The sequence below is a fragment of the Bufo gargarizans genome, chromosome 9 (genome assembly GCF_014858855.1).
Source record: "Bufo gargarizans isolate SCDJY-AF-19 chromosome 9, ASM1485885v1, whole genome shotgun sequence".
NCBI classification, from domain to species: domain Eukaryota; kingdom Metazoa; phylum Chordata; class Amphibia; order Anura; family Bufonidae; genus Bufo; species Bufo gargarizans.
The window spans coordinates 189,984,976-190,012,527 of NC_058088.1; the positions used below are offsets into that span (position 1 = coordinate 189,984,976).

Below are 27,552 nucleotides of genomic sequence, written 5' to 3' on the forward strand. Positions count from 1 at the left end.
AGATAGATAGGAGATAGATAGATAGATAGGAGATAGATAGATAGATAGATAGATAGATAGATAGATAGATAGGAGATAGATAGATAGATAGATATGAGATAGATAGATAGATAGATAAATAAACAGACATATAGATAAATAGATAGTGAGGAGATAGATATTAGATAAATATTAGATAGATATTAGATACATAGATATATATTAGATAGATAGATAGATGATAGATAGATAGATAGATATTAGATACATAGATATATATTAGATAGATAGATAACCATCCACCCGAGGCTCTAATAATGAAGATCTGGGTATATTACTGGCACCCACCTCTCATCCTCCAGGGATTTCAGGATAGACTCGCTCTGCTTTTGTCTGCAAAATAATGAGAATATTTAATGAGACTTGGCACCTACTGCAAAATGGAAAAAAAAAAAGTGCTCTTCGCTGTAGGTAAATGCAGAAGGAGCAGAGCGTTGCGATCCCCACCGATCAGCCATTTATAGGGCATGGGATGAACATGCCCTATACTCTGTGTATATTGATGCGAATACGTGCATTTACCTGCGGTTCTCCTCCAGCAGGTGAGAGATCCGGTACGAGATCCCCTTCTCCATCAGCTTGAGCTGTTCCTGCAGCTTCTGCCGGTCGTTCTGCAGCTGGCGATGATGCTCTGTCAGACCCTTCTCCAACCGCGACTGCTCCTGAGCAAAGAGAGATTCAGACCCCCAATATATGTAATATGATGTGCCTGCCACCACACAGGGGCACCGCGCACTCACCTCCCGCACCGTCTGTAAGATCTCATTCTTCTGAGAGTTACTCTGTAGGAAGAGCTGGGCGTGTTCCCGCTGCCCCAGGTCCAGGCGACGCTCAAAATCCAGTTTTTCTAACATTTTCTGTTCCTGGAAAAAACAGGCAAAGGATAAAATGAAGTAAAGATGCTGACCCATGTATAATAATGTAAAATATACAATACAATACTAAAATATATAATCCAGTACTATAACATACAATACTATAAAAAATATACCATATTTTAAGACTATAAGACGCACCTAGGATTTGGAGAAGGAAAATAAGATTTCTTTTTTTTTTTTCATCAGATCTCAGATCAGACCCCTATGCTCCATCCGCCTCAGATCAGATCTCCCATCCGCCTCAGATCAAACCCCCGTGAGCCTCAAATCAGACCCCCATGATCCTCAAATCAGACCCCCATGATCCTCAAATCAGACCCCCATGATCCTCAGAATAAACCCCCATCAGCCTCAGATCACACCCCCATCAGCCTCAGATCACACCCCCCATCAGCCTCAGATCACACCCCCATCAGCCTCAGATCACACCCCCCATCAGCCTCAGATCACAACCCCCATCAGCCTCAGATCACCCCCCCCCATCAGCCTCAGATCACCCCCCCCATCAGCCTCAGATCACCCCCCCATCAGCCTCAGATCACCCCCCCATCAGACTCAGATCACACCCCCCATCAGCCTCAGATCAATCACACCCCCCTTCAGCCTCAGATCAGACCAGACCCCCCCATCAGCCTCAGATCAGACCAGACCCCCATCAGCCTCAGATCAGATCAGACCCCCATCAGCCTCAGATCAGACCCCCCATCAGCCTCAGATCACGCCCCCATCAGCCTCAGATCACACCCCCATCAGCCTCAGATCAATCACACCCCCCTTCAGCCTCAGATCAGACCAGACCCCCATCAGCCTCAGATCAGACCAGACCCCCATCAGCCTCAGATCACACCCCCCATCAGCCTCAGATCACCCCCCCCCCATCAGCCTCAGATCAATCACACCCCCCTTCAGCCTCAGATCAGACCAGACCCCCCATCAGCCTCAGATCAGACCAGACCCCCATCAGCCTCAGATCAGACCAGACCCCCATCAGCCTCAGATCACACCCCCATCAGCCTCAGATCACACCCCCATCAGCCTCAGATCACACCCCCCATCAGCCTCAGATCACACCCCCCATCAGCCTCAGATCACACCCCCCATCAGCCTCAGATCACCCCCCCCATCAGCCTCAGATCACACCCCTCATCAGCCTCAGATCACACCCCCCATCAGCCTCAGATCAGACCAGACCCCCAATCAGCCTCAGATCACCCCCCCCCCCATCAGCCTCAGATCACCCCCCCATCAGCCTCAGATCACACCCCCCATCAGCCTCAGATCGGACCAGACCCCCATCAGCCTCAGATCGGACCAGACCCCCATCAGCTTCAGATCCAATGTTAAAATAAATAAATAAACGTACCTTTCTTGCTCAGGACGCTGCTGCTTCTCTGCCGATCTACTCGCCGCTCCCTGGTCTTCCTCCAGTATACGCTGCACTGTGACCTGATGTCGCACAGCGTCAGGTCATAGTGCGCGCCTATGTGCACTACGTCCTGACGCTGAAAGCCTGGAAGAAGACCAGGGAGCCGTGCAGCACTTCCCTCACTACTCCCCGTGTCTCCTGCATACGGATGTCATTAGCATTCGGACTGTAAGACGCACTGCCACTTTTCCCTTCACTTTTGGGGGGAAGATGTGTTTTATAGTCCCAAAAATACTATATGATAATACTATAAAAATACATAATACCATACTATTCTAATATATAATAAAAAACTATCATTTATAATTTACTGCTATAATAATATTTAATATAATACAATACTATAGTATTATATAATATACTGGTATAAAAATATATAATTTATTGGTATAATACAATACTATCAGAATATATAATTTACTGTTATATTATATACAAGTCAACACTATATGCTATGTTTCGCCGTAAGACGCACCTAGATTTTAGAGGACAATAAGAAAAAAAAAAATTCATCAGACCTCAGCTCAGACCCCCAATGTTAATAAGTCCCCAAATCAGACCTCCATGTGAATGACACCCAATAAGACCTCAGATCAGACCTCAATAATTCCCACAATCAGACCTCCATGTAAATGACCCCCATGCTGAGATCAGATAAAAAAATAAATAAACGTATTTCCAGCCGTGCGCTGTGCTGTGACCCGACACGCACGGAGTGAGGTCACTGCGAGCCGACGTCCTCCCACTGTGCACAGTCACAGCAAATGGCCAAGGACCAGGGAGCGGTAAGTATAGAGCTCGGGGACTGCTGCGTTCCCCGCTTCCCGATCCTCCTGTACTAATGAGCGCTTCCATAATGAAAGCGCTCATTAGAATTCGCTCCATAAGACGAACTGAAAAAGTGCTTTAAAAGTGCGTCTTATAGGGCGAAAAATATGGTAACAGAATATAATAATATACTAATATATAATACAATGCTATACTATATATTACAGTATTAAACTATACATAATACTAAAACTGTAATATTTTAACATATAATACAATACTAAGAATCTAATGCTATAATACAATACTATAACATAATGCTACAACAGTATATAATACAATACAATGCTATTTAAATATTTGTCACCGGCAGTCAGATATTCCAGCGATCTATGAGATGAGCTCACTCAGTTAGGCCTCATGCACACGGCCGTTCCGTGCATTGGGGGCCGCAATTTCCGTCCCCAATGCACGGGCAACGTCCGGGACGGATTGAGATCGATTTAACGTGAATGGGTCCGTGATCCGTCCGCACCGCAAAAAAAAATAGAACATGTCATATTTTTTTGCTGTGCGGAGGCACTCCGTAGTGCTTCTGTGCCTCCGTTCCGCACCACAGTTCCGGATTGCTGTTTGCAGGCCGCAATACGGCCACGGCAGTGTGCATGAGGCCTTAACCCCTAACAGATCACAATTTGCCCCCATTGCCACAATATGCCCCCCTTGTCTGATAGGTGTTGGTCCCACCTATGCGACCCGCACCTACAAGGAGAACGGAGCGGGGAGAGCTGTGGCTGGAGCACCCTGCCCCTGCTCCCATTCATTTATATGGGGCAGACGGAAATAGCGGAGCCCCATAAAAATGAATGGAGGGCAGCTGCGCATGCGCAGTGCTCCCTCTGTTCATTTCCCCGCTCCGTTCTCGTTGTAGGTGCGGGTTCCAGAGGTGGCGATATGCCCCCATTGTATGTGATGGGAATACCCCTTTAAAGGGGTTTCTGGGACTGATGACCTGTTGATGAGCAGCTCCATACATCATGTAGTGGCCGTTCTCAGGTACTGCAGCTCAGCTTCCATTCAAGTTGTATGGTGTAGAGTCATCGATCCATTCAGACAGGAGACTCAGGGACCCCCATGTGTTAGTCATCATAGGGGAACCAGCACTCGGAATCCCAGCATTCACACATTGATCACCTACATTTAACACTTCGTGTGCCCTAACAGCAGGATTGTAGGTGTGTAAGGGGTCTCACAGTCCTCAAACGTGGCCTGAAGCTAAATCCACCACCCCCCCATTCCCAATTAATCCTCCAATCAAATGGTTAACCCTTCAAGATGCGCGGTTCCTCCGATTCCGGTCACTTAGCGGGAGCGTATATCAGGCTGCCCATGCCCTCTACTGCCAAAAAACATTGCTCCAGACTAAGGACCTGCACCTCCTAAAGCGGGCGGTCATCAAGCGGCTAAAAACAGGGAAAAACCTGAAAACTTCTGGGTTTTACTCATCCTATCAGAGACCGACTCACCTTTCTCTTCTCATATTCGGAAAATTTGTTCTGCAAGACAGAGAAGACCGGATTATGACAAGCCCTGACTAACAGGTGTTTCCATTCGCTGGCAGTAAGAAGAGATTTTGAAAATGGTGACGAATTGGAAAATACATGAGAAAGTGGCAGAAGGAGATATATGAAACCCCTTTAACTTTCAGAGTCTCTTATGTGCCCAGATCTGACCACTGGATGGTACAGGCCCAAAGCCTGAGGCTGTACTACTAAGACAGACCTCATATACAGGAGCGAATTCAACACGGCTGCTATGCAGGTGCAGTTTACATTGCTTATGCTCTACCAATGGAGGGGGGGGGGGTCTCTTCCCTATAGATAGTTATCCCGCAACAGATACCAACCTGCCATTCAGTTTCCTCTTTCAAAGACATCAGATGAGCGCCATCTACTGTATCTGCCGCAGCATCGCAGGTGTCGTTCTCCAGGACGGAGAGCAGGTACTGGGAGGGTGGGCAGTACTTTATGCCCAGCTCTGCGGGGAGAAGATTATGATGGTCACCCGTGATACATCCACTACTCCCGGAAGTTACAAAGTCACGCTTACCCTTGCATAGATACTGCTGGATCGCCTCTGTCCCCTCGCTGCACACTGAGGCTGGGGGGAAGACCATCCCCAAAGAGTCCAGAGTCAGGGTCTATAAAGAAAGAGGAGAGGCCATGACTGTAACAAATGAATAAATTAATATGAATTAATATCGCCCTCTGCCGTTGTCTTATCCATCTCTGGGAAAGCTGGGTGACAACCAATATGGCTGCATCACAACTTCCACAGTGTCATTCACCTGATTTCCCAGGGTCCTTAAAGGGGTTCTCCAGAAATAATGATTTTTCTTGGCAAGTGTCCTCACCCTGCCTCTTACACAAAAGAGTCATACCTACCTGCTACAGGTTGCCTTCCGCGACAAGCAGCATGGCACTGCTGAAGACAGACATTGGTTGCAGTGAAGCATGTGACCATGTCCATAAATACCGCATGGACATCTGGGAGGCAGCAAGGAGCATCGGAGCGGCGGGGGCAGGTAAATATGAATAATCTGTTTATGGAGAGAGGCTGGGGGCACTTGCAAAAAAAATAGTTATTTATTCCCGGAGAACCCCTTTAAACCCCCTTCATGACACATATGTACGTGGTGTGTATGGAGTGGGCTTAGGAAATGACTTTGCACCAAATGCGGCAGGTGCCGGGACAGGTGATAACGCCGCAAGGAAGCGGATGTCCACTAGAGGGAGCTCACTGCATACAATCATACATTGAGACTGGTGAGCTCCCTCTAGTGGTAGAAGACAAACTGTATCCTTCACATTTAGGGCCCATTCACACGACTAGGGCTGCAACGATTAATCGATGTAATCGATTATATTCGATAACTGGATTCGTTGTCGACGAATCCAGTTATCGAATAATCGCAGATTCGTTGCTATGCGGGCGGGCGGTCGCTGCATCTTTATTTTACCTTTTTACAATGACGCTCCTGTAACAGCCAGGCAGAGCGGACGGCGGCGTAACGTCACTCACTCACGTGACGCGCCTGCTCCGCCTCCTTCATTCATGAGGTGGGCGGAGCAGGTGCGTCACGTGAGTGAGTGACGTTGCGCCGCCGTCCGCTCTGCCTGGCTGTTACAGGAGCGTCATTGTAAAAAGGTAAAATAAAGATGCAGTGATTAGTCCGACTTATAAGCATCGGGGCCGGGGCTGTTATGGGGAGGGGGGAGGATCTGTCTATGGCACTGCTATGGGGAGGGGGGTCTGTGTATATCACTGCTATGGGGAGGGGGCAGGATCTGTCTATGGCACTGCTATGGGGAGGGGGGTCTGTGTATAGCACTGCTATGGGGAGGAGGGGGGTCTGTGTATATCACTGCTATGGGGAGGGGGCAGGATCTGTCTATGGCACTGCTATGGGGAGGGGGGTCTGTGTATAGCACTGCTATGGGGAGGAGGGGGGGTCTGTGTATATCACTGCTATGGGGAGGGGGCAGGATCTGTCTATTGCACTGCTATGGGGAGGGGGGTCTGTGTATAGCACTGCTATGGGGAGGGGGATCTGTGCACTGTTATGGGGAAAGGGATCTGTGCACTGTTATGGGGAAAGGGATCTGTGCACTGTTATGCCCATAACAGTGCACATATCCCCCTCTCCATAACAGCGCCACCCACAGATCCCCCTCTCCATAACTGCGCCGCCCACAGATCCCCCTCTCCATAACAGCGCCACCCACAGATCCCCCTCTCCATAACAGCGCCGCCCACAGATCCCCCTCTCCATAACTGCGCCGCCCACAGATCCCCCTCTCCATAACTGCGCCGCCCACAGATCCCCCTCTCCATAACTGCGCCGTCCACAGATCCCCCATAAGTGTCGCCCACAGATCCCCCATAAGTGTCGCCCACAGATCCCCCATAAGTGTCGCCCACAGATCCCCCATAAGTGTCGCCCACAGATCCCCCATAAGTGTCGCCCACAGATCCCCCATAAGTGTCGCCCACAGATCCCCCATAAGTGTCGCCCACAGATCCCCCATAAGTGTCGCCCACAGATCCCCCATAAGTGTCGCCCACAGATCCCCCATAAGTGTCGCCCACAGATCCCCCATAAGTGTCGCCCACAGATCCCCCATAAGTGTCGCCCACAGATCCCCCATAATAGTGTCGCCCACAGATCCCCCATAATAGTGTCGCCCACAGATCCCCCATAATAGTGTCGCCCACAGATCCCCCATAATAGTGTCGCCCACAGATCCCCCATAATAGTGTCGCCCACAGATCCCCCATAATAGTGTCGCCCACAGATCCCCCATAATAGTGTCGCCCACAATTTGTTTTAATATGGCCTTTGAACATAATTTTTCAAGTAAGATCAGATAAACCTGTTTTGTAATTTTGTCGTTTTTCCCGATTAATCGATTAATCGAAGAAATTAATCGGCAACTAATCGATTATTCAAATAATCGTTAGCTGCAGCCCTACACACGACTGTATTTTTTTATCCGCATCCGTTCCGCAATTTTGCGGCTTGGATGCGGACCCATTCATTTCAATGGGGCCTCAAAAACTGCGGACAGTCCGCATTCGTACTTCCGTGTCCCCTCAGAAAAGATAGAACATGTCCTATTCTTATCAGTTTTTGTGGACAAGAATAGGCATTTCGATCATATGGAAGGACGCTCCGATCTGCAAAACCAGATACGGTTGTGTGAATGAGCCCTTAAATCAAGGCAGGGGATTTGGAGCTCTGTCCCAGAAAGATGCAGATGTGACTGGTCAGTGAGAAATGTATTTAGGGGTCCCTGGGCAGCTAGGCAGGTTTTAGGTGAATGATCCTCCATGCCATTAAAGGGACGGCTGCAATCTGCCCCTGTATGAGCGTTTGTGCTCATAGAGGGGGTCTAGGACATCCACACAGGGCCTACAGATAGGTATACAGGACAGGTTCCATTAATTACCTCCAAGGTGCGGACATGGGCCAGGGCCGGAGGAAGCTCGCTCAGTCTATTCTCGCTGATGTTCAACGTACGTAGACAGCGCAGACTACCGACAGTTGGAGGAAGCAGCTTCAGCTTATTCCCTGGTAAGAAACCGACAGAAATGTTACCCAGATGTACATACGAGATGAGCGGCTGTCAGACACCGCTGATGTATCGAATCTGACGTACAATGGAAACTTTTGCAACTCTGTGCTTCACTTATTTTGTGATTCAATTATTCACAATTTTTTAAGATTTCTGCTTGCTGTGATTGAACGGATTCCACCTTGTGTAGAATAAGAAGACATGTTGGTAAGACAGCTGTCTAAAGCCAGACATACACTGATGGCTATGTCTCCAGATGGTTGCCTGTCCCACCGAAGTCATGGAGTTTGCCTTGCTTTCAGAAAGTTTTCAGACCCTTTCACTTTTTTCACATAAGGTTATCTTGCTCCTTGTGCAAAAATAAAAAAAATTCCAGCCCCGTCCCTCAGTACCACTTAAGAAAATGAGAACAGAATGTTCAAAATGTTTGCAAATTTAGTAAAAAAAGGAAAAACTAAAACCTTCTGCTTGATATAAGTATTCAGCCCCTTTGCTGTGACACTTGACATTTCGCTCCCATTTCTCTGAGATGTTTCTACACCTTGTTTGGAGTCACCTGTGGTAAATTCAGCGGATTGGACCGGATTTGGAAACACACAGCCCTGTCCTATATAAGGTCTCACATCTGGCAATGCAGATCAGAGCAGAAACCGAGCCATGAGGAGGAGAGAACTGCCTGTGGAGCTCAGAGACAGGATTGTGTGGAGGACGTATCTCAGCTTGTCACGATGGAGTGATCCAGCTAGTAGACGATCATGAGGCGCATAACCACAACCCGATGCAGGATACAACAAAGTTTATTACGAGACAACGCGTTTCGTAATAAACTTACAGATTTCTTTTTATATATATTTATTGATGTACTTGCCCACTCAATTGAGTGGATTTCCTCTCTTTTATCTATACATTTATTTGTTCATGCAGATATATACCCATAGATCTCTATATATCAAATTCCATATACGACTTTTAAACGTACATATAAATCTATTTATTTTCTATTGTATTTTTTATTATCCATGTTCCTTGTAGACTTGATAAACGCGTTGTCTCGTAATAAACGTTGTTGTATCCTGCATCGGGTTGTGGTTATGCGCCTCATGATCGTCTACTAGCTGGATCACTCCATCGTGACAAGCTGAGATACGTTTTCCAATATTTACCCGAGTGGCGACCCGGCCTTCGCCCCAAAGGTTCTTTGACGCATCTGGCAGCACCAACCTGCGACCTAAAAATCTCACAGCCTACATGCAATACGGTTGCACCTAATTTCAGTGCAACCAAAACAGGTGACTCTATCGTATCCACCTGCTTTTTGAAGGAAGCTCGACTTATTTACCCTATGAGCTCCTCTCTCACCCTTTGGCCGTAACCTTACAGGATTGTGTGGAGGCACAGACCTGGAGAATGGGACAAAAAATGTCTGCGGCACTGAAGGTTCCCAAGAGCACAGGGACCTCCATAATTCTTACATGGAAGAAGAACCCTTCTTAGAGCTGGTCGACCCACCAAACTAAGTAATCGAGGAGAAGGGCCGTGGTAAGAACGGTGACCAAGAACCCAATGGTCATTCTGGCTGAGCGCCAAGATCCTGTGTGCAGATGGGAGAAACTTCCAGAAGGTCGACCATCACTGCAGCCTCCACCAATCTGGGCTTTATGGCAAAGCGGCCGGAAAGAAGCCTCTCCGCAGTAAAAGACACAGGAAAGCCGCCTGGAGTTTGTAAAAAAGCAGCTCAAGTACCCTCAGACAGTGAGAAACAAGATTCTCTGGCCTGATGGAACCAAGAATGAACTATTTGGGCTCAATTCTAAGCATCATGTCTGGAGGAAACCAGGTGCTGCTCATCACCTGCCCCATACCACCCCTACAGTGAAGCATGGTGGTGGCAGCGTCATGCTGGGGGGACAGGGAGACTGGTCAGGGTGGAGGGAAAGCTGAATAGAGCAAAGTAGAGATATTGTTAATGAGAACCTGATCCAGAGCTCTGGACCTCAGACTGGGCTGAGGTTCACCTTCCAACAAGACAGTGACCCTAAGACCACGGCCAGGACAACACAGGAGCGGCTGAGGGACAACTCTGTGAATGTCCTTGAGTGCCCCAGCCAGAGCAATGAACCTAATAGAACCTGAAGATTTATGTCCCGAGGAAAGGGGCTGAAGACTTATGTCCCGAGGAAAGGGGCTGAGTGAAGACTTATGTCCCGAGGAAAGGGGCTGAAGACTTATGTCCCGAGGAAAGGGGCTGAAGACTTATGTCCCGAGGAAAGGGGCTGAAGACTTATGTCCCGAGGAAAGGGGCTGAAGACTTATGTCCCGAGGAAAGGGGCTGAAGACTTATGTCCCGAGGAAAGGGGCTGAAGACTTATGTCCCGAGGAAAAGGGGCTGAAGACTTATGTCCCGAGGAAAAGGGGCTGAAGACTTATGTCCCGAGGAAAGGGGCTGAAGACTTATGTCCCGAGGAAAGGGGCTGAAGACTTATGTCCCGAGGAAAGGAGCTGAAGACTTATGTCCCGAGGAAAGGGGCTGAAGACTTATGTCCCGAGGAAAGGGGCTGAAGACTTATGTCCCGAGGAAAGGAGCTGAAGACTTATGTCCCGAGGAAAGGAGCTGAAGACTTATGTCCCGAGGAAAGGGGCTGAAGACTTTCCGAACACACATTGTATAATGTGTACGGCCAGCTTAAAGGGAACCTGTCACCGAGATTTTGTGTATAGAGCTGAGGGCATGGGCTGCTAGATGGCCGCTAGAACATCCTCAATACCCAGTCCCCATAGCTCTGTGTGCTTTTATTGTGTAAGAAAACAGATTTGATACATATGCAAATTAACCTGAGATGAGTCCTGTCCCTGACTCATCTCACGTACAGGACTCATCTCAGGTTAATTTGCATTTGTATCAAATATATTTTTTTAAGCAATAAAAGCACAAAGAGCTAAGGGGACTGGGTATTGCGGATGTGCTAGCGGCGATCTAGCAACCCATGTCCTCAGCTCTATACCCCAAATCCCGGTGACAGGTTCCCTTTAAAGGGCTATTTCCATCTTGGACATTGTGGGTATATTATTAGGATATGCCCCCAATGTCTGATAGGTGCAGGTCCCACCTCGGGGCACCTAAACTTAGAATGGAGCCCGCAACGTGCTAGACGGCGCACCACACATACACGGCTGCCCTCCATTCATTTCTATGGAGAAGTCCCAGTGAAATGAATGGGAAATTTACTGCGCAAGCGCGGCCACCATTCCATTCACTCCTATGGAGCTTACAGAAATAGCTGAACCAACACAACTATTTTCAGCAATACCATAGAAATGAATAGAAGGCGGCTGCGCATGCGCGGTGCGCCCTCTGGCACTTTGTTCTAAGTATAGGTGCAGGTCCCAGAGGCGGGAGCCGCTCTCATCAGACATTGGGAGCATATCCTAGCGATAGGTCCTCAATGTACAGGATGAGAATACCCCTTTTAAAAAAAATGTGCAGCTGTGTGAGCAAGGCAGGTTCTGAGCCTCTGTGCAGAAGTCATGTTTCCATTCACTGACAGCAAGCAGAGCTTTAGACAATGGTGAGAAATTGAAACACAACGTCTATTGGAAAGCCTTGCTTTTTATGTAGGGAAGATTTTCCATGGAGTTCGACGACTGCACCCACCTTTCACATTCAGGGTCTGCAGTTGGATCAAATCCCCGATGGAATCAGGGAGCGAACGCAAGACGTTCCGTTCCACGTTCAGCACCTGAGAGATGAAAAATGGAGAATAGACTCAGTCTTAAATGTCTGGTCTTACACCTCAGGGGCCCTCCATTACGGTCTATCAATGACCCCCCCCCCCCCTATCATGGTCGCCGTTCATGTACCTGTAAGGATTTCAGCAGTCCTATGTCAGCAGGGAGGGACGACATCTGGTTATCATGGAGATCGAGAACCTAAGCGGAAAAAAAAAACTGGCTGGGATGAATGACGTCTGGAGGTAGGTGATCTGCAGTACATGGGGCTGTAGGTACTTACCTTTAAGGCGGCTAAGTCCAGGATTTGGCAGGACTTGGGAAGCAGAGAAGTCAAAAAATTGCTGTGAAGAATCAACACCTGTGAAGAGAAACCCATCAGACGTCCTTTCCTAAAACACTCTGTGCTGCTGGGGGACACTGCTCCTATCACTAAGTAGAGTGTGGTGAAATCCGGTCACTGCCTCCTAGGAGATCAGCAGGCTCCTATCCTGAAATACTCTGTGCTGCTGGTAACCACACACCTCTTGCTATCAGCCTCTGCTGTCCGTCCTCCCATCACACATATATATATATAGGCTCCTCCGAGCTGTAATTACCGGACAAAGACGTGTCCCGGATGCTGAGAGTTATAGTCCCAGAGCAGAGGATATTACTGACCTTCTTCTGCAGGACCCGACAGGTGGAGAAAGCAGCATCAGGGACCTGAAATCAAGACAGAGCCGGAGGATGGGAGTGATCATTCATTATAGGTATAGTATATGATAGATAGATAGATAGATATGAGATAGATAGGAGATAGATAGATGGATAATAGATAGATGATAGATAATAGATAGATAGATATTAGATAGATGGATGATAGATAGATAGATAGATAGATAGATGGATGATGGATAATAGATGATAGATAATAGATAGATAGATGGATGATGGATAATAGATAGATAGATGATGGATAATAGATGATAGATAGATGGATGGATGATGGATAATAGATAGATAGATAGATAGATGGATGATGGATAATAGATGATAGATAGATGGATGGATGATGGATAATAGATGGATATTAGATTCACACCTCGGATAATTCACATTTTGAGATGTCCAGGATCTCGTCCGCTCCCGCCTCCTTCGTCTGTAAATACAGGAATATAACTCGGATTCTGATTCGGCTCAGTCGGCCCGGACACTGACTGATGCAGCAGAGATGAATTTGTCATTTATCTCTTTTACCTGCAGTCATTCTAGACCCACCAATAACACAACATGACTTCAACCAAAAGTACAACCTCAGCTCTGCTATATCTGTCTTAAAGGGGGAAGCCCTTGTGACCACACATCTCACCGTGGTCGTGTATTTGGCAGATGAGGGGACACCTGTTGGGTCACCTCTGCCGGGAGCGGCTCAACATTTTCTATAAAAAAGAATATGGGTCTCATTTAAGTGTCAGACGCTGCATCAGCACTGCTGTATCACTGCCATGGCAGCACACAATGAAGGTCAGTACCGGGGCCCCTAGGTAGGTGGTTCTGGACTGTGCTGGAAATGTGACAGAACCTGAGAAGATGATCAGTGATGGAGAACGAGTGCAAGCTCTTCTGCTCCACTGAGTCCACATCAGTGAGGTCATCTCCTGGCAGGAGATCAGCGGCGGCCAGCTTACCAGGCACATCTGATATTCTAGGCGTTTTCTCGCCTCCCCGCTCGGCTTCTGCTTCTTGAAGAACAGCGGCATCATAACTGGCAGCGCGATCCTCCGACAGACAGCGAGCTGTAAGAGAAGACATGCAGAGCTCAGCCCGACAACTCCACCAGACCACTCCCTGACAGCCGCTGCAAGCACAGGGCGCGCAGAGACAGCAGCCGCACGCTGGCAGCCAGGGGACTCTAGAGCCGGCAGGGGGGACAACTGCATGCTATAAGATGGGGGGGGGGACTCTAGAGCCGGCAGGGGGGACAACTGCATGCTATAAGATGGGGGGGGGGGACTCTAGAGCCGGCAGGGGGGACAACTGCATGCTATAAGATGGGGGGGGGGGGGGACTCTAGAGCCGGCAGAGGGGACAACTGCATGCTATAAGATGGGGGGGGGGGGACTCTAGAGCCGGCAGGGGGGACAACTGCATGCTATAAGATGGGGGGGGGGGACTCTAGAGCCGGCAGGGGGGACAACTGCATGCTATAAGATGGGGGGGGGGGGACTCTAGAGCCGGCAGGGGGGACAACTGCATGCTATAAGATGGGGGGGGGGACTCTAGAGCCGGCAGGGGGGACAACTGCATACTATAAGATGGGGGGGGGGGACTCTAGAGCCGGCAGGGGGGACAACTGCATACTATAAGATGGGGGGGGGGTCTAGTAAAGGCAGGGGAGGCAACTGCATACTATGAGCCGGGGGGGGGGACACCTAGAACCGGCAGAGGGGACAACTGCATACTATAAGATGGGGGGGGGTCTAGTAAAGACAGGAGAGGCAACTGCATACTATGAGCTAGGGCGGGGGGGGGGGGACACCTAGAACTGGCAGAAGGGACAACTGCATGCTATAAGATGGGGGGGGGACTCTAGAGCCGGCAGGGGGGACAACTGCATGCTATAAGATGGGGGGGGGACTCTAGAGCCGGCAGGGGGGACAACTGCATGCTATAAGATGGGGGGGGGGGACTCTAGAGCCGGCAGAGGGGACAACTGCATGCTATAAGATGAGGGGGGGGGGGGGACTCTAGAGCCGGCAGGGGGGACAACTGCATACTATAAGATGGGGGGGGGGGGGTCTAGTAAAGGCAGGGGAGGCAACTGCATACTATGAGCCGGGGGGGGGGGGGACACCTAGAACCGGCAGAGGGGACAACTGCATACTATAAGATGGGGGGGGGTCTAGTAAAGACAGGAGAGGCAACTGCATACTATGAGCTAGGGCGGGGGGGGGGACACCTAGAACTGGCAGAGGGGACAACTGCATACTATAAGATGGGGGGGGGATCTAGTAAAGGCAGGGGAGGCAACTGCATACTATAAGATGGGGGGGGGGTCTAGTAAAGGCAGGGGAGGCAACTGCATACTATGAGCTAGGGCGGGGGGGGGGGGGGGGACACCTAGAACTGGCAGAGGGGACAACTGCATACTATAAGATGGGGGGGGTCTAGTAAAGGCAGGGGAGGCAACTGCATACTATAAGATGGGGGGGGGGTCTAGTAAAGGCAGGGGAGGCAACTGCATACTATAAGGCAGGGGAGGCAACTGCATACAGACAGAGGGGACAACTGCATACTATGAGCTGGGGGGACACACCTAGAACCGGCAGAGGGGACAACTGCATACTATGAGCTGGGGGGACACACCTAGAACCGGCAGAGGGGACAACTGCATACTATGAGCTGGGGGGACACACCTAGAACCGGCAGAGGGGACAACTGCATACTATAAGATGGGGGGGGGGGGGTCTAGTAAAGGCAGGGGAGGCAACTGCATACTATGAGCCGGGGGGGGGGGGACACCTAGAACCGGCAGAGGGGACAACTACATACTATAAGATGGGGGGGGTCTAGTAAAGGCAGGGGAGGCAACTGCATACTATGAGCTAGGGCGGGGGGGGGGGACACCTAGAACTGGCAGAGGGGACAACTGCATACTATAAGATGGGGGGGATCTAGTAAAGGCAGGGGAGGCAACTGCATACTATAAGATGGGGGGGGGTCTAGTAAAGGCAGGGGAGGCAACTGCATACTATAAGATGGGGGGGGTCTAGTAAAGGCAGGGGAGGCAACTGCATACTATAAGATGGGGGGGGGTCTAGTAAAGGCAGGGGAGGCAACTGCATACTATAAGATGGGGGGGTCTAGTAAAGGCAGGGGAGGCAACTGCATACTATAAGATGGGGGGGGTCTAGTAAAGGCAGGGGAGGCAACTGCATACTATAAGGCAGGGGAGGCAACTGCATACAGACAGAGGGGACAACTGCATACTATGAGCTGGGGGGACACACCTAGAACCGGCAGAGGGGACAACTGCATACTATGAGCTGGGGGGACACACCTAGAACCGGCAGAGGGGACAACTGCATACTATGAGCTGGGGGGACACACCTAGAAAAGGCAGAGGGGACAACTGCATACTATGAGCTGGGGGGACACACCTAGAACCGGCAGAGGGGACAACTGCATACTATGAGCTGGGGGGACACACCTAGAACCGGCAGAGGGGACAACTGCATACTATGAGCTGGGGACACACACCTAGAACCGGCAGAGGGGACAACTGCATACTATGAGCTGGGGCGGGGGGGGGGGGGACAACTAGAACCGGCAAAGGGGACAACTGCATGCTAACAGACAGGGGACTCTAGAACCGTCAGGGGGGATAACTGCATGCTAACAGACAGGGGGATCTAGAACAAGCAGAGGAGATAACCACATGCTAACAGACAGGGGTTCTAGAACAGGCTGAAGGGACAACTGCATACTATGAGACCAGGGAGGGGGGGGGGGTTATCTAGTACAGGCAGGGGAGGCAACTGCATACTAACAGAGAGGGGGATCTAGAACCAGGAGAGGGGACAACTGCATACTAACAGAGAGGGGGATCTAGAACCAGGAGAGGGGACAACTGCATACTAACAGATGGGGGGGATCTAGAACTGACAGGAGATAACCGCATTCTGGCAGCCAGGGGACTCTAGAACCGGCAGAGGGAACAACTGCATACTAACAGACGGGGGTAATCTAGAACATGTAGAGGAAGCAACCATATACTACCACTCGGGGTAAGATAGAAAAGGCAGAGAAGTGAACACCCGCTCACCGACCCTCAGGGAAATCTTCTAGAACAACCCGACAAAGTTCTCCTGACAGAAATCATCAACCAGAACAACGTCCTAATAAATGTCTATTCTGGAATCTGCAATTATTGAGGGCGATCGCATAGAAGAAGGTGCGGCACAGAACATGTATATTAATGTGACCGCAGCGTGACCATCCAGTGATTCACACCCAGAACTCACCTCTGCTGAACCTGCCCGGGTATCACATAGTATCATGTATGTCCAGCATCACTGCTCCACAGACTGCGTGCGATACCGCCTGCTGAGCTGTGTATCTAAGCCTGCCCTGTGTGATACTGTCTGCTGAGCTGTGTATCTAATCCTATCCTGTGTGATACTGTCTGCTGAGCTGTGTATCTAATCCTCTCCTGTGTGATACTGTCTGCTGAGCTGTGTATCTAAGCCTGCCCTGTGTGATACTGTCTGCTGAGCTGTGTATCTAATCCTATCCTGTGTGATACTGTCTGCTGAGCTGTGTATCTAAGCCTGCCCTGTGTGATACTGTCTGCTGAGCTGTGTATCTAATCCTATCCTGTGTGATACCGCCTGCTGAGCTGTGTATCTAATCCCATCCTGTGTGATACTGTCTGCTGAGCTGTGTATCTAATCCTCTCCTGTGTGATACTGTCTGCTGAGCTGTGTATCTAAGCCTGCCCTGTGTGATACTGTCTGCTGAGCTGTGTATCTAATCCTATCCTGTGTGATACTGTCTGCTGAGCTGTGTATCTAAGCCTGCCCTGTGTGATACTGTCTGCTGAGCTGAGTATCTAATCCTCTCCTGTGTGATACTGTCTGCTGAGCTGTGTATCTAATCCTATCACGTGTGATACTGTCTGCTGAGCTGTGTATCTAATCCTATCCTGTGTGATACTGTCTGCTGAGCTGTGTATCTAATCCTACCCTGTGTGATACTGTCTGCTGAGCTGTGTATCTAATCCTATCACGTGTGATACTGTCTGCTGAGCTGTGTATCTAATCCTATCCTGTGTGATACTGACTGCTGAGCTGTGTATCTAATCCTATCATTTGTGATACTGTCTGCTGAGCTGTGTATCTAATCCTATCCTGTGTGATACTGTCTGCTGAGCTGTGTATCTAATCCTATCCTGTGTGATACCGTCTGCTGAGCTGTGTATCTAATCCTATCCTGTGTGATACTGTCTGCTGAGCTGTGTATCTAATCCTATCCTGTGTGATACTGTCTGCTGAGCTGTGTATCTAATCCTACCCTGTGTGATACTGTCTGCTGAGCTGTGTATCTAATCCTATCCTATGTGATACTGCCTGTTGAGCTGTGTATCTAATCCTATCCTGTGTGATACTGCCTGTTGAGCTGTGTATCTAATCCTATCCTGTGTGATACTGCCTGCTGAGTTGAGTAACTAGCCTGTGACATGCCGCTGAGCTCCAGCTTCCTCCCGGTGTCACGTGTACACGCGTGTAGATATACCGCATTCCTCGGAGGTGTACATACAAACAGCCCTGAGGTTATGTTCGCAGGTAATCTGATTGGATCAGAGAACAAGGATACGCAGGGAAACGGCACGTATCTAAGCTGCCTGCCCTCAGGATGTAAACACTCATCGAGAAAATAAATATACTGCCCCCCCCCAATAGAAATGTTGGATTGCTGCAAAACTGGTCTCACAATAAACGATTAAAGGGAACCTGTCACCGGGATTTCGTCTATAGAGCTGAGGACATGGGCTGCTAGATGGCCGCTAGCACATCCGCAATACCCAGTCCCCATAGCTCTGTGTGCTTTTAGTGTGTAAAAAAACCCGATTTGATACAAATGCAAATTACCCTGAGATGAGTCCTGTACGTGAGATGAGTCAGGGACAGGACTCATCTCAGGGTAAATTGCATATGTATCAAATCGTTTTTTTTTTACACAATAAAAGCACACAGAGCTATGGGGACTGGGTATTGCGGATGTGCTAGCGGCCATCTAACAACCCATGTCCTCAGCCCTATACACAAAATCCCGGTGACAGGTTCCCTTTAAAGGGAACCTGTCACCAGGATTTTTTGCATAGAGCTGGGGACATGGGCTGCTAGATGGCCCCTAGCACATCCGTAATACCCAGTCCCCATAGCTCTGTGTGCTTTTATTGTGTAAAAAAAACCTACACCGCATTTTTACAATGCCACCCTAGGCTGGCGAATGCCGCTGTATGGCAGCCGTCCGAGGCGTATACGTTAAACATGGGACAAAAACCTGATGTGAACACGGCCCAAGACCAGAGACGTCGTTTCATCCCCAGGGACTTATTCAGATCAGTAAACGTTGCCCCTCTGCCCACTTTGATGCCAGTTCTTGTGCCCAGAACCTGTCCCGGGCTCCGCTGACCTGGGGCGTCACCCTCTCCGAAGTCATTTAACCCTTTAAATGACACTCTCCTGTGCCCACTTTGATGCCCACTTGTGTGCCAGTCATTTCTTTGAACTGGTTCCCCCTCAGCTTTTTATTTATTTATTTTTACTGGGAAAAGTTCTCCTCAGAATCAATAGAGAAAACATGACAAATACTAATGATGTGACTATGTAGCCACCTCCAGACATACAGGAGCCTAAAGCGGAGCAGCCACAGTACAGAACAGCTTTACTGACAGCCACGTAAGGTGTGACGGGGGGTACTCACCGATGAGGGGCGCTACAGGGTCACACCGGAGCCCCTCACCGTCCTGTCAGCCCCTCCAGCTCTACAGCCAGCCATCAGACTCTTCCGGGTGTCCAAGCGTCGTCACGTGACCCACAGAACACGCCACTCGCAAGGCTCCCTCTAGCGCTTCAGTCGGCGCATAGCATTCCAAGGCTTCTAACTGACCGGTTATAAGATTTGTAGATTTACCGGGTAAGTAATACAATATAAGCGATTATTAATGATACCGGGCGGTTATAATCGTAACTTGTACGTTATATCTCCCCGTCGCGTAACTAAGGGTTGCCAGCGACAAACATGGCCGCCAGCAGCCGTGGGCAAAGAGGAGTCTTCTCGCGAGACTTCGAGCCCTTGATTAGGCGGCGCCCCGCTAACTCCTCCCTCTTTCTCTTGTCGCTTCCCAGCTGGTAGAGGTGCAACTTGTCTTCGGTCGTCCCGAATCCGGGTTCATCCGACACCGAAACCGGCCCGAGTGAAGCGGATACCCCTTTAGTCCGGCACAGCCATGCCTCCTAAGTTCGATCCCAACGAAATTAAAGTCGGTACGTGAGGCGGGAGAGGGAAATGTGAGCCGCCGAGCGGAGCCCCCCTTCCACGGGCCAGGCCGCAGCGCAGGAGCTGGGCGTGCGGCCCTCACGGTACTTGTCTGCCGGGGTAATGTGAACAGAGGCTTATCCCGCCGGGGGGGGGTGAGGGCGGGGGCCGTGGTCCCGGTTGTTACCGTCTGTCCGCATGCCGTATTTGGTGTAGTAGCTGCGCACGTGACCTGCTCCGGAGAATACGGTAATTCCTCATTGTGAGTGACGGGCGCCGCGGATTCTAGACCCCTGACCGGCAGAGTAAAGCACATGGCGGCTTTATTAATATCTTGGGCTGGTGTGCTCCCTGACAGCAGAGGGAGTGACTTTAAGGGGGTCTTGATTCAAGGGGTCCTCCAATGTAGCCTATGGGACACGTGGAAAGTGTTATCACAATAGCCTGTAGTCTGAGTGATATGGGATGTTGGGGATTGTGATGCACTACTACTCCTGATGGTGTTAGGGTTACTACATGTGCCTGTGGGGGTACAGTCTGATTGACGGGGGGTCCCTGTGTCTTGGGCCCTCTCCAGGGGATGGGTCATCAGCGCAAGTCTTGGAAAACCCCTTTAAAGGAGTTTCTCCTGTCGTCCTCAGGATTGGTGATAAGTCAGTGGTTTCAGGGAGTCTGACCACTGGGACCCCCCCTCCAGCCATGAAAACTGGGGTCCATGTCCTCGGTTTGCATGTGCTCGCTGTGGCTCCATTCAAAGTCTATGGGACTGCCAAAGATGGTGGCGTTCAGCGCTCGGCTATCCGGGGCCCTAGTGTGCACGCCTGACCACTGTCCGTTCAAATCCAGATTGGGGCAGTGGGACCCCCAGTGATCCCCTGATTAGGGAGCGCCCCTTTAATGCTATAGGACTAGATCAGCTCTTGATGTCTGTCTATTGAGCAGCATGTTAATAAGACTACAACTCCCAGCATGTTTGAGTTGTATTTGCACAATAGCTGGCGACTGCTGCTATAACATATTATATCCTAGGATGACCAGTGTAATGTATCCAGTAGTATTTCGGGTGGTCGTGCCCTCTAGCCGCCCGCCACTATGCCGGTCTTCTGTGTCTTGGTGTAGTCCAGTGGTGAGCTTATAGCAACCTCCACTTAGGAAACAGGGCTGCTCTGCGTGTGGACTGCCCTGTGCCGAAAGATGGAGAACACGTCTGTGCCCAGTCGGGGGCGTGCACCTGATGCGCTGAACCTCCATTCATTTCACTTTGCTCTGTTTTTGGTCGTAGTTTTCCTGAGATGCACCGGTGGGGAAGTTGGAGCCACCTCTGCTCTGGCCCCGAAAATCGGACCTCTGGGTCTGGTAAGTTTCTTGAGCGCAAGTGGGACTGGGATAAGCGGCGCCCAATGTGTAAAGCCACTGCTGATCTCCGCTATGAACTCTAATGCTTGGTTTCTTTCTCCAGTCTCCCAAGAAAGTTGGTGATGACATTGCCAAGGCCACCGGTGACTGGAAGGGCCTGAGGATCACCATCAAGCTGACCATCCAGAACAGACAGGCTCAGGTAACGCATCCAGCCGCGATGGACCTGGGGCATGTTTCGGGTGTCTTAAAGTCTGCGCGATGACCTCTGGGGGGTGCATTTTGACTTTTAGGGTTGGTAATAAGTTAATGAAGAGGTTTGTACAGCTGCCCGCCACTGTGCTGGTCCTCCAGTGACTTAGTATAGTCCAGTGGTACGCTAAGAGGGAAGCCCCATCTTAGGAAACAGGGGTCCTTCCCCATGTGATTGACCCTGTGCCGAAAGACTGGGTACACAGGACATCTTAAAGGGGCCGCAGCTCGTGCAGCACCCCCATTCACTTCTATGAAGCTGAGCTGCAATACCACCACTGGACAGGTGCGGGCTGTCCCTGGTGATATGCAGCCGTCTGGTCATAACCTAAGGTCTCCGTCTTGTTCTTGCAGATTGAGGTCGTGCCCTCCGCCTCTGCTCTGATCATCAAGGCCCTCAAGGAGCCTCCCCGTGACAGGAAGAAGCAGAAGAACAGTAAGTTGATGAGCTCTTCAGTGCGGGCTGAGCCGAGGCGCCTCATGCCTCGCAGATCTTTGTACAGCCACCCGCCACTATCGCAGCCTGATGTGACTGTGTATAATCCAGTGGTGAGCTAAGAGAAGATCCCACCTTTAGGAAACAGGTTCCCTCCACCTGTGAGTGACCCTGTGCCGCAAGGATGGGGACACATAACGCCTGGTGGTGTCCGGGCCGCGTCCTAACCCCTGCGCCTCTCTGCTCGTATTAACAGTCAAACACAACGGCAACATCAGCATGGACGAGGTGATCAGCATCGCTCGTCAGATGAGGCACCGATCCCTGGCTAGAGAGTTTTCAGGTAAGGACCCTCGAACTGTCTGTGTACGGCTGCAACGCAGTGTGACTGTGCCGCCATCGAGCTGAGTGGAGGTGCAGAGCGATTCACCAGTTACTCCGACCCTAAAATCACAATTTGTGGTTCTGGGGGTCGCAGCAAGTCACACTGTAAGCCCATTCAGTTCAATGTCTGCGTGGCGATCTTTGGTCACGTGATGGATGCCACGTAGCCCCCAGCGTAAGTTGGTGCACAGTGCCGAGCACTTAAATCTGCCTCCTCCATAGGAACCATCAAGGAGATCCTGGGCACATCACAGTCCGTGGGCTGCAACGTGGACGGCAGACACCCGCACGATATCATCGACGATATTAACAGCGGCGCAGTGGAGTGCCCAGCGGTAAGTGCACTCTGTTACACACACCGCCTGATCCTCGCTACTTCTGTCACCTGACGGCTTTTCATTTTTTTTTCCCCCCACAGAACTAAATGTGAGAAGAGGAGTTAAACATTCAATAAAAGATTTAGATCCACACAATCTGTCATGTCTTGATTTACAAAGGGTCAATGACTTGGTTATTATGATGGGGCATCTCAAGGCTGAGATCGGGGGGCCCGTACAGAGCGGCTTCTGTCAGTGACGGTCTCCAAATTGTAAAAAAAAAGGAGACTATGCAGCAGCGCCCTGCGAATCGGATAAAGTACAATAATGCCAAAAATTATAGTGCTAATGCTGCGCTTATCTATAAAGTGAGATGCTTGGCCAATGCATTTTGTACAAAACCTGCTCACTACATTCATTGGAAGCAGTCTAGCACAAGGAAAGGTAGAGTGGGCTCGGCGTGCAATGTTGGTACCTGCATCCCTTGTAATGGAGGCCATTATGGCACCAAAAATGGTAAAAAGCAGAGTGGATCCAGCATGCATGAGGATCCACACTCCCTGAACTTTATGGCGCATAACGGGTAGTATTTAGTGTTAGGACCGTCTAACAGAGATCGCCTTGACGTTCGGCAGATGGGCTCAGATGGTTTTGTACAAAATGCATTGGCCAAGCATCTCACTTTATAAATAAGCGCAGCATTAGCACTATACATTTTTGGCATTATTGTACTGCTGCATTGTCGTTTTTTTTTTTCCTCTAGGTCTTTGCCATGGCGGCGTGCACCTGTGCACTGGGAGGTGCTGACTAACCCCCTTTTTTTGCAGGTCTCCAAATTGTAAGACACTTAAAGGGAACCTGTCATCAGCTTTATACTGACCTCCCTGAGGGCAGCCTACAATAGGGACAGAAATGCTATCAGCTAAAAGTGGTTGCTGAGAACCAGCATCATAATCATTGAAGCCCAGGCCTTTAAGAGTCAAATCTACTTGAAGAGTCCTGGTATCATCTGCTGCTCTCCTGTCCATCTGCTGATGACTGGCAGTTCTCTCCTAGAGAGAAAGGGAGACAACTAGGTAAAAGACTGTCAGTCATCAGCAGGTGGATGAGAGTGCAGGAATAACCAGGACTCTTTCCCAGGCCCAGTCTGCAATGATTGTGATGTTGGTTCTTGACGACCACTTTTAACTTATAAATGACCGACCGCTGAAATCTGCTCGCCTGTCTCTACTTTATGCTGCCCATGCTCACAGCAGTATAAAGGTTATGACAGGTTCCCTTTAAGGAGTTGTGCTCTACTTTGTGGCCTAGAGACAGGTGTAGGTGATCATCTAGACCAGTGTTTCCCAACCAGTGTGCCTCCAGCTGTTGCAAAAAATTCCCAGCATGCCTGCACAGCCAAAGGCTCTACAGGCATGCTGGGAGTTGTAGTTTTGCAACAGCTGGAGGCACTCGTTGGGAAACGCTGATCTAGACTAATTCGCTCCTTGTCCTCTGCCGCTTGTCTGGGGTCCCTCTTCCGGTTTGCTGTCGCTTCATCTGGCCGCTTCTCCCAGCAGCGGAGGCCAGGGATTGGGCGAGTATTGCCAGAGTGGGTCACGGCTGGTCTGTAATTGGTGTAAGACCCCCTTTTAAGCTGCCTTGACTCCTCCCACATCCAGTCCTTGACGTTCTGCTTAGAAGTCACTAGGGGTGCTCTAGACGTGGGTCCTATTTTACTAAGGGTCCCATTAAGTTCCTTAACCATCATTCCACAGGATGTGAGAAGTCGGAGCTCACCGGTGACTACTCCCAGGGGCCCCTGCGTCCTGTCCACTCTTTGAACGCAGTGGTGGTCGAGTGTGCACTGTGCTCAGTCCAGGGACTGTAAGGTTGCATAACTCATTAGCTCTGTAACATCCATCCAGTTTATTCATATGAATGACTGCTTCAAAATTATTTTCAGTTTAATATACTGCTTAAATACTCTGCACTGCCTACAATCTGTTCTGCTTCCTGGTAGGAGTTGATGGGCTACAGGGAAACATCTCTCCTGATGGTGATGGGCAAGGTGGAGAATGTCACATGCCATGCCTGTTGTGATGGGGTAACAGGTGACCCCCATTTATGGTTTAACTGGTTAAGTAGGCCTAAGGCTCTGACCATATTGAAATGTCTCCTCACTGGGGGCTCCTGTCACCCCCGTCTCCTGCAGCCCTGACTTTGACTCTCAGCCATGTTGTATTCAGTGGCTGGGAGTTGTAGTCCTGCTGCAGGATATGGAACATAGGCCTTATGTCCTGGATTGTGAGGATAGGTGTGAAACCCAAGGTTCTAATCGCCTGCCTCAACATATGGCTGGTGCTGTATGAGAGGGTATCATTAGTCTTAGGGACTCTAAAATGCACCCATGAGGCTTCAGGTGCATTAATGAGCGGGTGTTCAGCTAGAGGCGCCACATATGTGGGTCACCCAGAGATGGGTCTGTGTCACAGCGGTATATGACGGCTCCTCCCGGCCTCGGCTGCGGTCAGCAGTTTGGGGCACTGGCAGGAACGAGTTATACAGAAAACATCTGCCGGGTCAGCGGCCATCACTCGGGCGCTGAAGAATATGCACTGAAATCCTCACCGCCTGAGCAGGTTCTGATTTTCCATTAACACTCGAGAATCTGGGTTCAGTCTGCAATACATACGGTTTTCCAGTAGCAGATCAGACGCATGGCTGTTTGGGGCGGTTAACGAGGCAGATTTTCCACATAGAGGCCGAGTGAGATGGAAACTCCGTCCTGTGCAGAGACCAAAGCTGACCACATCTGGTTCTGCAGCAGCTGTGGCCAGGAACGTGTGAGGACCCCCCCCCCCCAAAGTGCATAGGAATACACTGCGTGCTAGCACAGGTCGGGTATACCGTGGTACGTGTAGAGAAGCGAATGAGCACTGCCACGTCCAGTGCAAAGCAGGAGCACAGAGTGTGGTTTTAGGGAGGCTTAACATCACTGTTATTTTTCTGTTCTGATCCGTCAAAAAAAACGGATCCTGTGCGTCATTTATGCAGATTTTCGGCAACAGCTGTTACCATCTGAGGATGGAAAAAAGTCCTGCATTCAACACCTTTTTTTTTTTTTTTTTTCCTTTCGGATCTGTGGCGGAAATGGCTCAACTGATGCACAGAATTCCTTTTCCTTCCTTTTTTTTTTGTACTTCTGACGGATCAGAGCAACCGGAGAAATAACCGTGATGTGAACTCTCCCTTACCGAAGCCCTTGCGCAGTATTTTTAGGCGGGCCTGATAGTCCTTCCAGACAGTTCTTGAGGACCATGCGGTGACAATCTGTTACATAAGTTCATCTCAGGAATCCGGTCCCTGATTGTTTGGGGCAGGAGTCGATTTAAAGGGGTTCTCAAGGAATTAAGAAAATACCCAAATATTACTATAAGTATATTCCCAAATATCTTTCATTAGTTATAATGGCTGGCTTTTTCTGGGGAGCAATTATTAGGAGAAATAAAATGGCTGCCGTCCTATGAGCGCACACAGAACCTGTCCTACAGGTGAAACGTGAAAAATTTGAATATTGTGTAAAGTTCATTTATTTCAGTAATGCAACTTAAAAGGTGAAACTAACATAGGAGACTCCTTACAGGCAGCGAGATATTCCAAGCCTTTGTTATAATTTGGGTTATTATGGCTTACAGTTTATGAAAACCACAAAGTCACAATCTCAGGTCCCCTTTGCTCAGGGGGTACGGATTAATTAGCTGACTAGTGTGAGACGCTTTGAGTCTAGAATATTGAACCTTTTCACTAGGGATCGACCGATTATCAGAAGTAACTATATTCAGGATTTTGTACATTATCGGTGTCGGCATCTAACCTTGCCGATATACCGATAATGCGCATAAAGCGAATACTAGTATGCGTCAGGAATGGGGAAGAAGCACAGCAAGCGCTTCCGATACTCACCCTCCCTGGTCTTTTGATGGGGCTGGCGCTGCACTGTCTTGAGTAACAGTGCAGCGCGGGCCGAAGAACACGGGAGCGAGACGCCAGAGCCGCGGCGCAGGAGAGGTGAGGATTGGTTTCCCTTAGTCCTAACAGTGGCACAGATGGGGTATTCTGCCCCCGTGGACTGGTTAGGACAGGTTGAAATTTTATTGACAAGTTAAAGTAATTAACAAGACCCTCCCACCCCAATAAAGAGGGGGATCAAACCCCAGTCCTCAGGCAACACTGAAGCAACCAGGGGGGGATATTTGTGTGCCACTGTTGGGACTAAGGGAAAACAAATTATCGTTAGAAATTAACGATTCCCTTACGTCCTAACCAGTGGCACAGATGGGGATTAGCAAGTTGCAGGAACTTGGTGTACGGCTCAAAAACAGAAAAAGCTTGGAGTTCTCCAACTCGTTTTGCAGAAGTGATAGCCAATAAAAAAAAGTAATTTTCCAGGTTAGGAACTTGAGCTCCACCTCCTCTAAGGGCTCAAAGGGGAGAGATGATAACCCCCTGAGCACGCCCGTTAAATCCCATACCGGGATAGGTTTAATTATCGTAGGCTTTAACCTTGAAGCTCCTCTAAGGAACCTCTTGATAAGGGGTTCTTGAGAAATGGACCTGTTGAGACAAGCCAAGATCGCAGAAGCTTGCACTGTGAGGGTCGAAGGTGACAACCCTTTATCCAGACCATCCTGCAGGAACTGTTAGGATGGTAGGTATGGATACATAAGTGGATGACAGCTGACGACTGGAACACCAAGTTGAGAAAATCTTCCAAATTCTTGAATAAGATCTGTTGGTAGCCTCAGATCTGGAGGGCTTTAGGGTTCTC

General features: G+C 49.7%; 2 protein-coding genes and 3 non-coding genes across 7 annotated transcripts in view; 4 read left to right on the forward strand and 1 right to left on the reverse strand.

The window, feature by feature from the left end:
• The window catches only part of LRSAM1 (leucine rich repeat and sterile alpha motif containing 1), a 31,837-nt gene extending 12,254 nt beyond the window's left edge, over nt 1–19,583 (reverse strand). For 2 of the 3 annotated variants that reach the window (XM_044306253.1, XM_044306250.1), the window contains exons 1-14: nt 19,443–19,583; nt 13,643–13,750; nt 13,057–13,113; nt 12,633–12,677; nt 12,256–12,333; nt 12,105–12,173; nt 11,899–11,983; nt 8,121–8,242; nt 5,221–5,311; nt 5,018–5,148; nt 4,638–4,667; nt 780–902; nt 562–701; nt 328–372 (exon numbers count right to left, since the gene is read on the reverse strand). In XM_044306253.1, coding sequence (XP_044162188.1) covers nt 328–372; nt 562–701; nt 780–902; nt 4,638–4,667; nt 5,018–5,148; nt 5,221–5,311; nt 8,121–8,242; nt 11,899–11,983; nt 12,105–12,173; nt 12,256–12,333; nt 12,633–12,677; nt 13,057–13,113; nt 13,643–13,717 — 1,091 coding nt within the window. In that variant the 5' untranslated portion in view covers nt 13,718–13,750; nt 19,443–19,583. The remainder of the gene's footprint in view (nt 1–327; nt 373–561; nt 702–779; nt 903–4,637; nt 4,668–5,017; nt 5,149–5,220; nt 5,312–8,120; nt 8,243–11,898; nt 11,984–12,104; nt 12,174–12,255; nt 12,334–12,632; nt 12,678–13,056; nt 13,114–13,642; nt 13,751–19,442) is intronic. The other variant, XM_044306252.1, reaches the window with a different exon arrangement.
• A 254-nt stretch (nt 19,584–19,837) lies between these two features.
• Nucleotides 19,838–22,895, forward strand: RPL12 (ribosomal protein L12). Its single transcript, XM_044306017.1, has 7 exons — nt 19,838–20,005; nt 21,280–21,353; nt 21,457–21,555; nt 21,960–22,041; nt 22,298–22,384; nt 22,648–22,760; nt 22,844–22,895. Exons 1-7 carry the CDS (start codon nt 19,969–19,971, stop codon nt 22,847–22,849), a joined length of 498 nt encoding a protein of 165 aa, XP_044161952.1. The 5' UTR covers nt 19,838–19,968; the 3' UTR covers nt 22,850–22,895.
• LOC122919988 lies at nt 21,081–21,204 on the forward strand. Its single transcript, XR_006386866.1, has one exon. It is a non-coding gene; the product is annotated as a small nucleolar RNA SNORA65 (small nucleolar RNA).
• On the forward strand, nt 21,684–21,811 carry LOC122919989. The gene has a single exon (XR_006386867.1). It is a non-coding gene; the product is annotated as a small nucleolar RNA SNORA65 (small nucleolar RNA).
• Nucleotides 22,112–22,237, forward strand: LOC122919990. The gene has a single exon (XR_006386868.1). It is a non-coding gene; the product is annotated as a small nucleolar RNA SNORA65 (small nucleolar RNA).
• Nucleotides 22,896–27,552: the final 4,657 nt, after the last annotated feature.

Bases quoted from the DNA above. Each gene is read 5' to 3' on its own strand.
- RPL12 (XM_044306017.1), top strand. From the start codon at position 19,969: ATGCCTCCTAAGTTCGATCCCAACGAAATTAAAGTCG. The intron at 22,042-22,297 runs GTAAGTTGATGA...TCGTATTAACAG, and splicing joins CAGGAAGAAGCAGAAGAACA to TCAAACACAACGGCAACATC. The intron at 22,385-22,647 runs GTAAGGACCCTC...CCTCCTCCATAG, and splicing joins CCTGGCTAGAGAGTTTTCAG to GAACCATCAAGGAGATCCTG.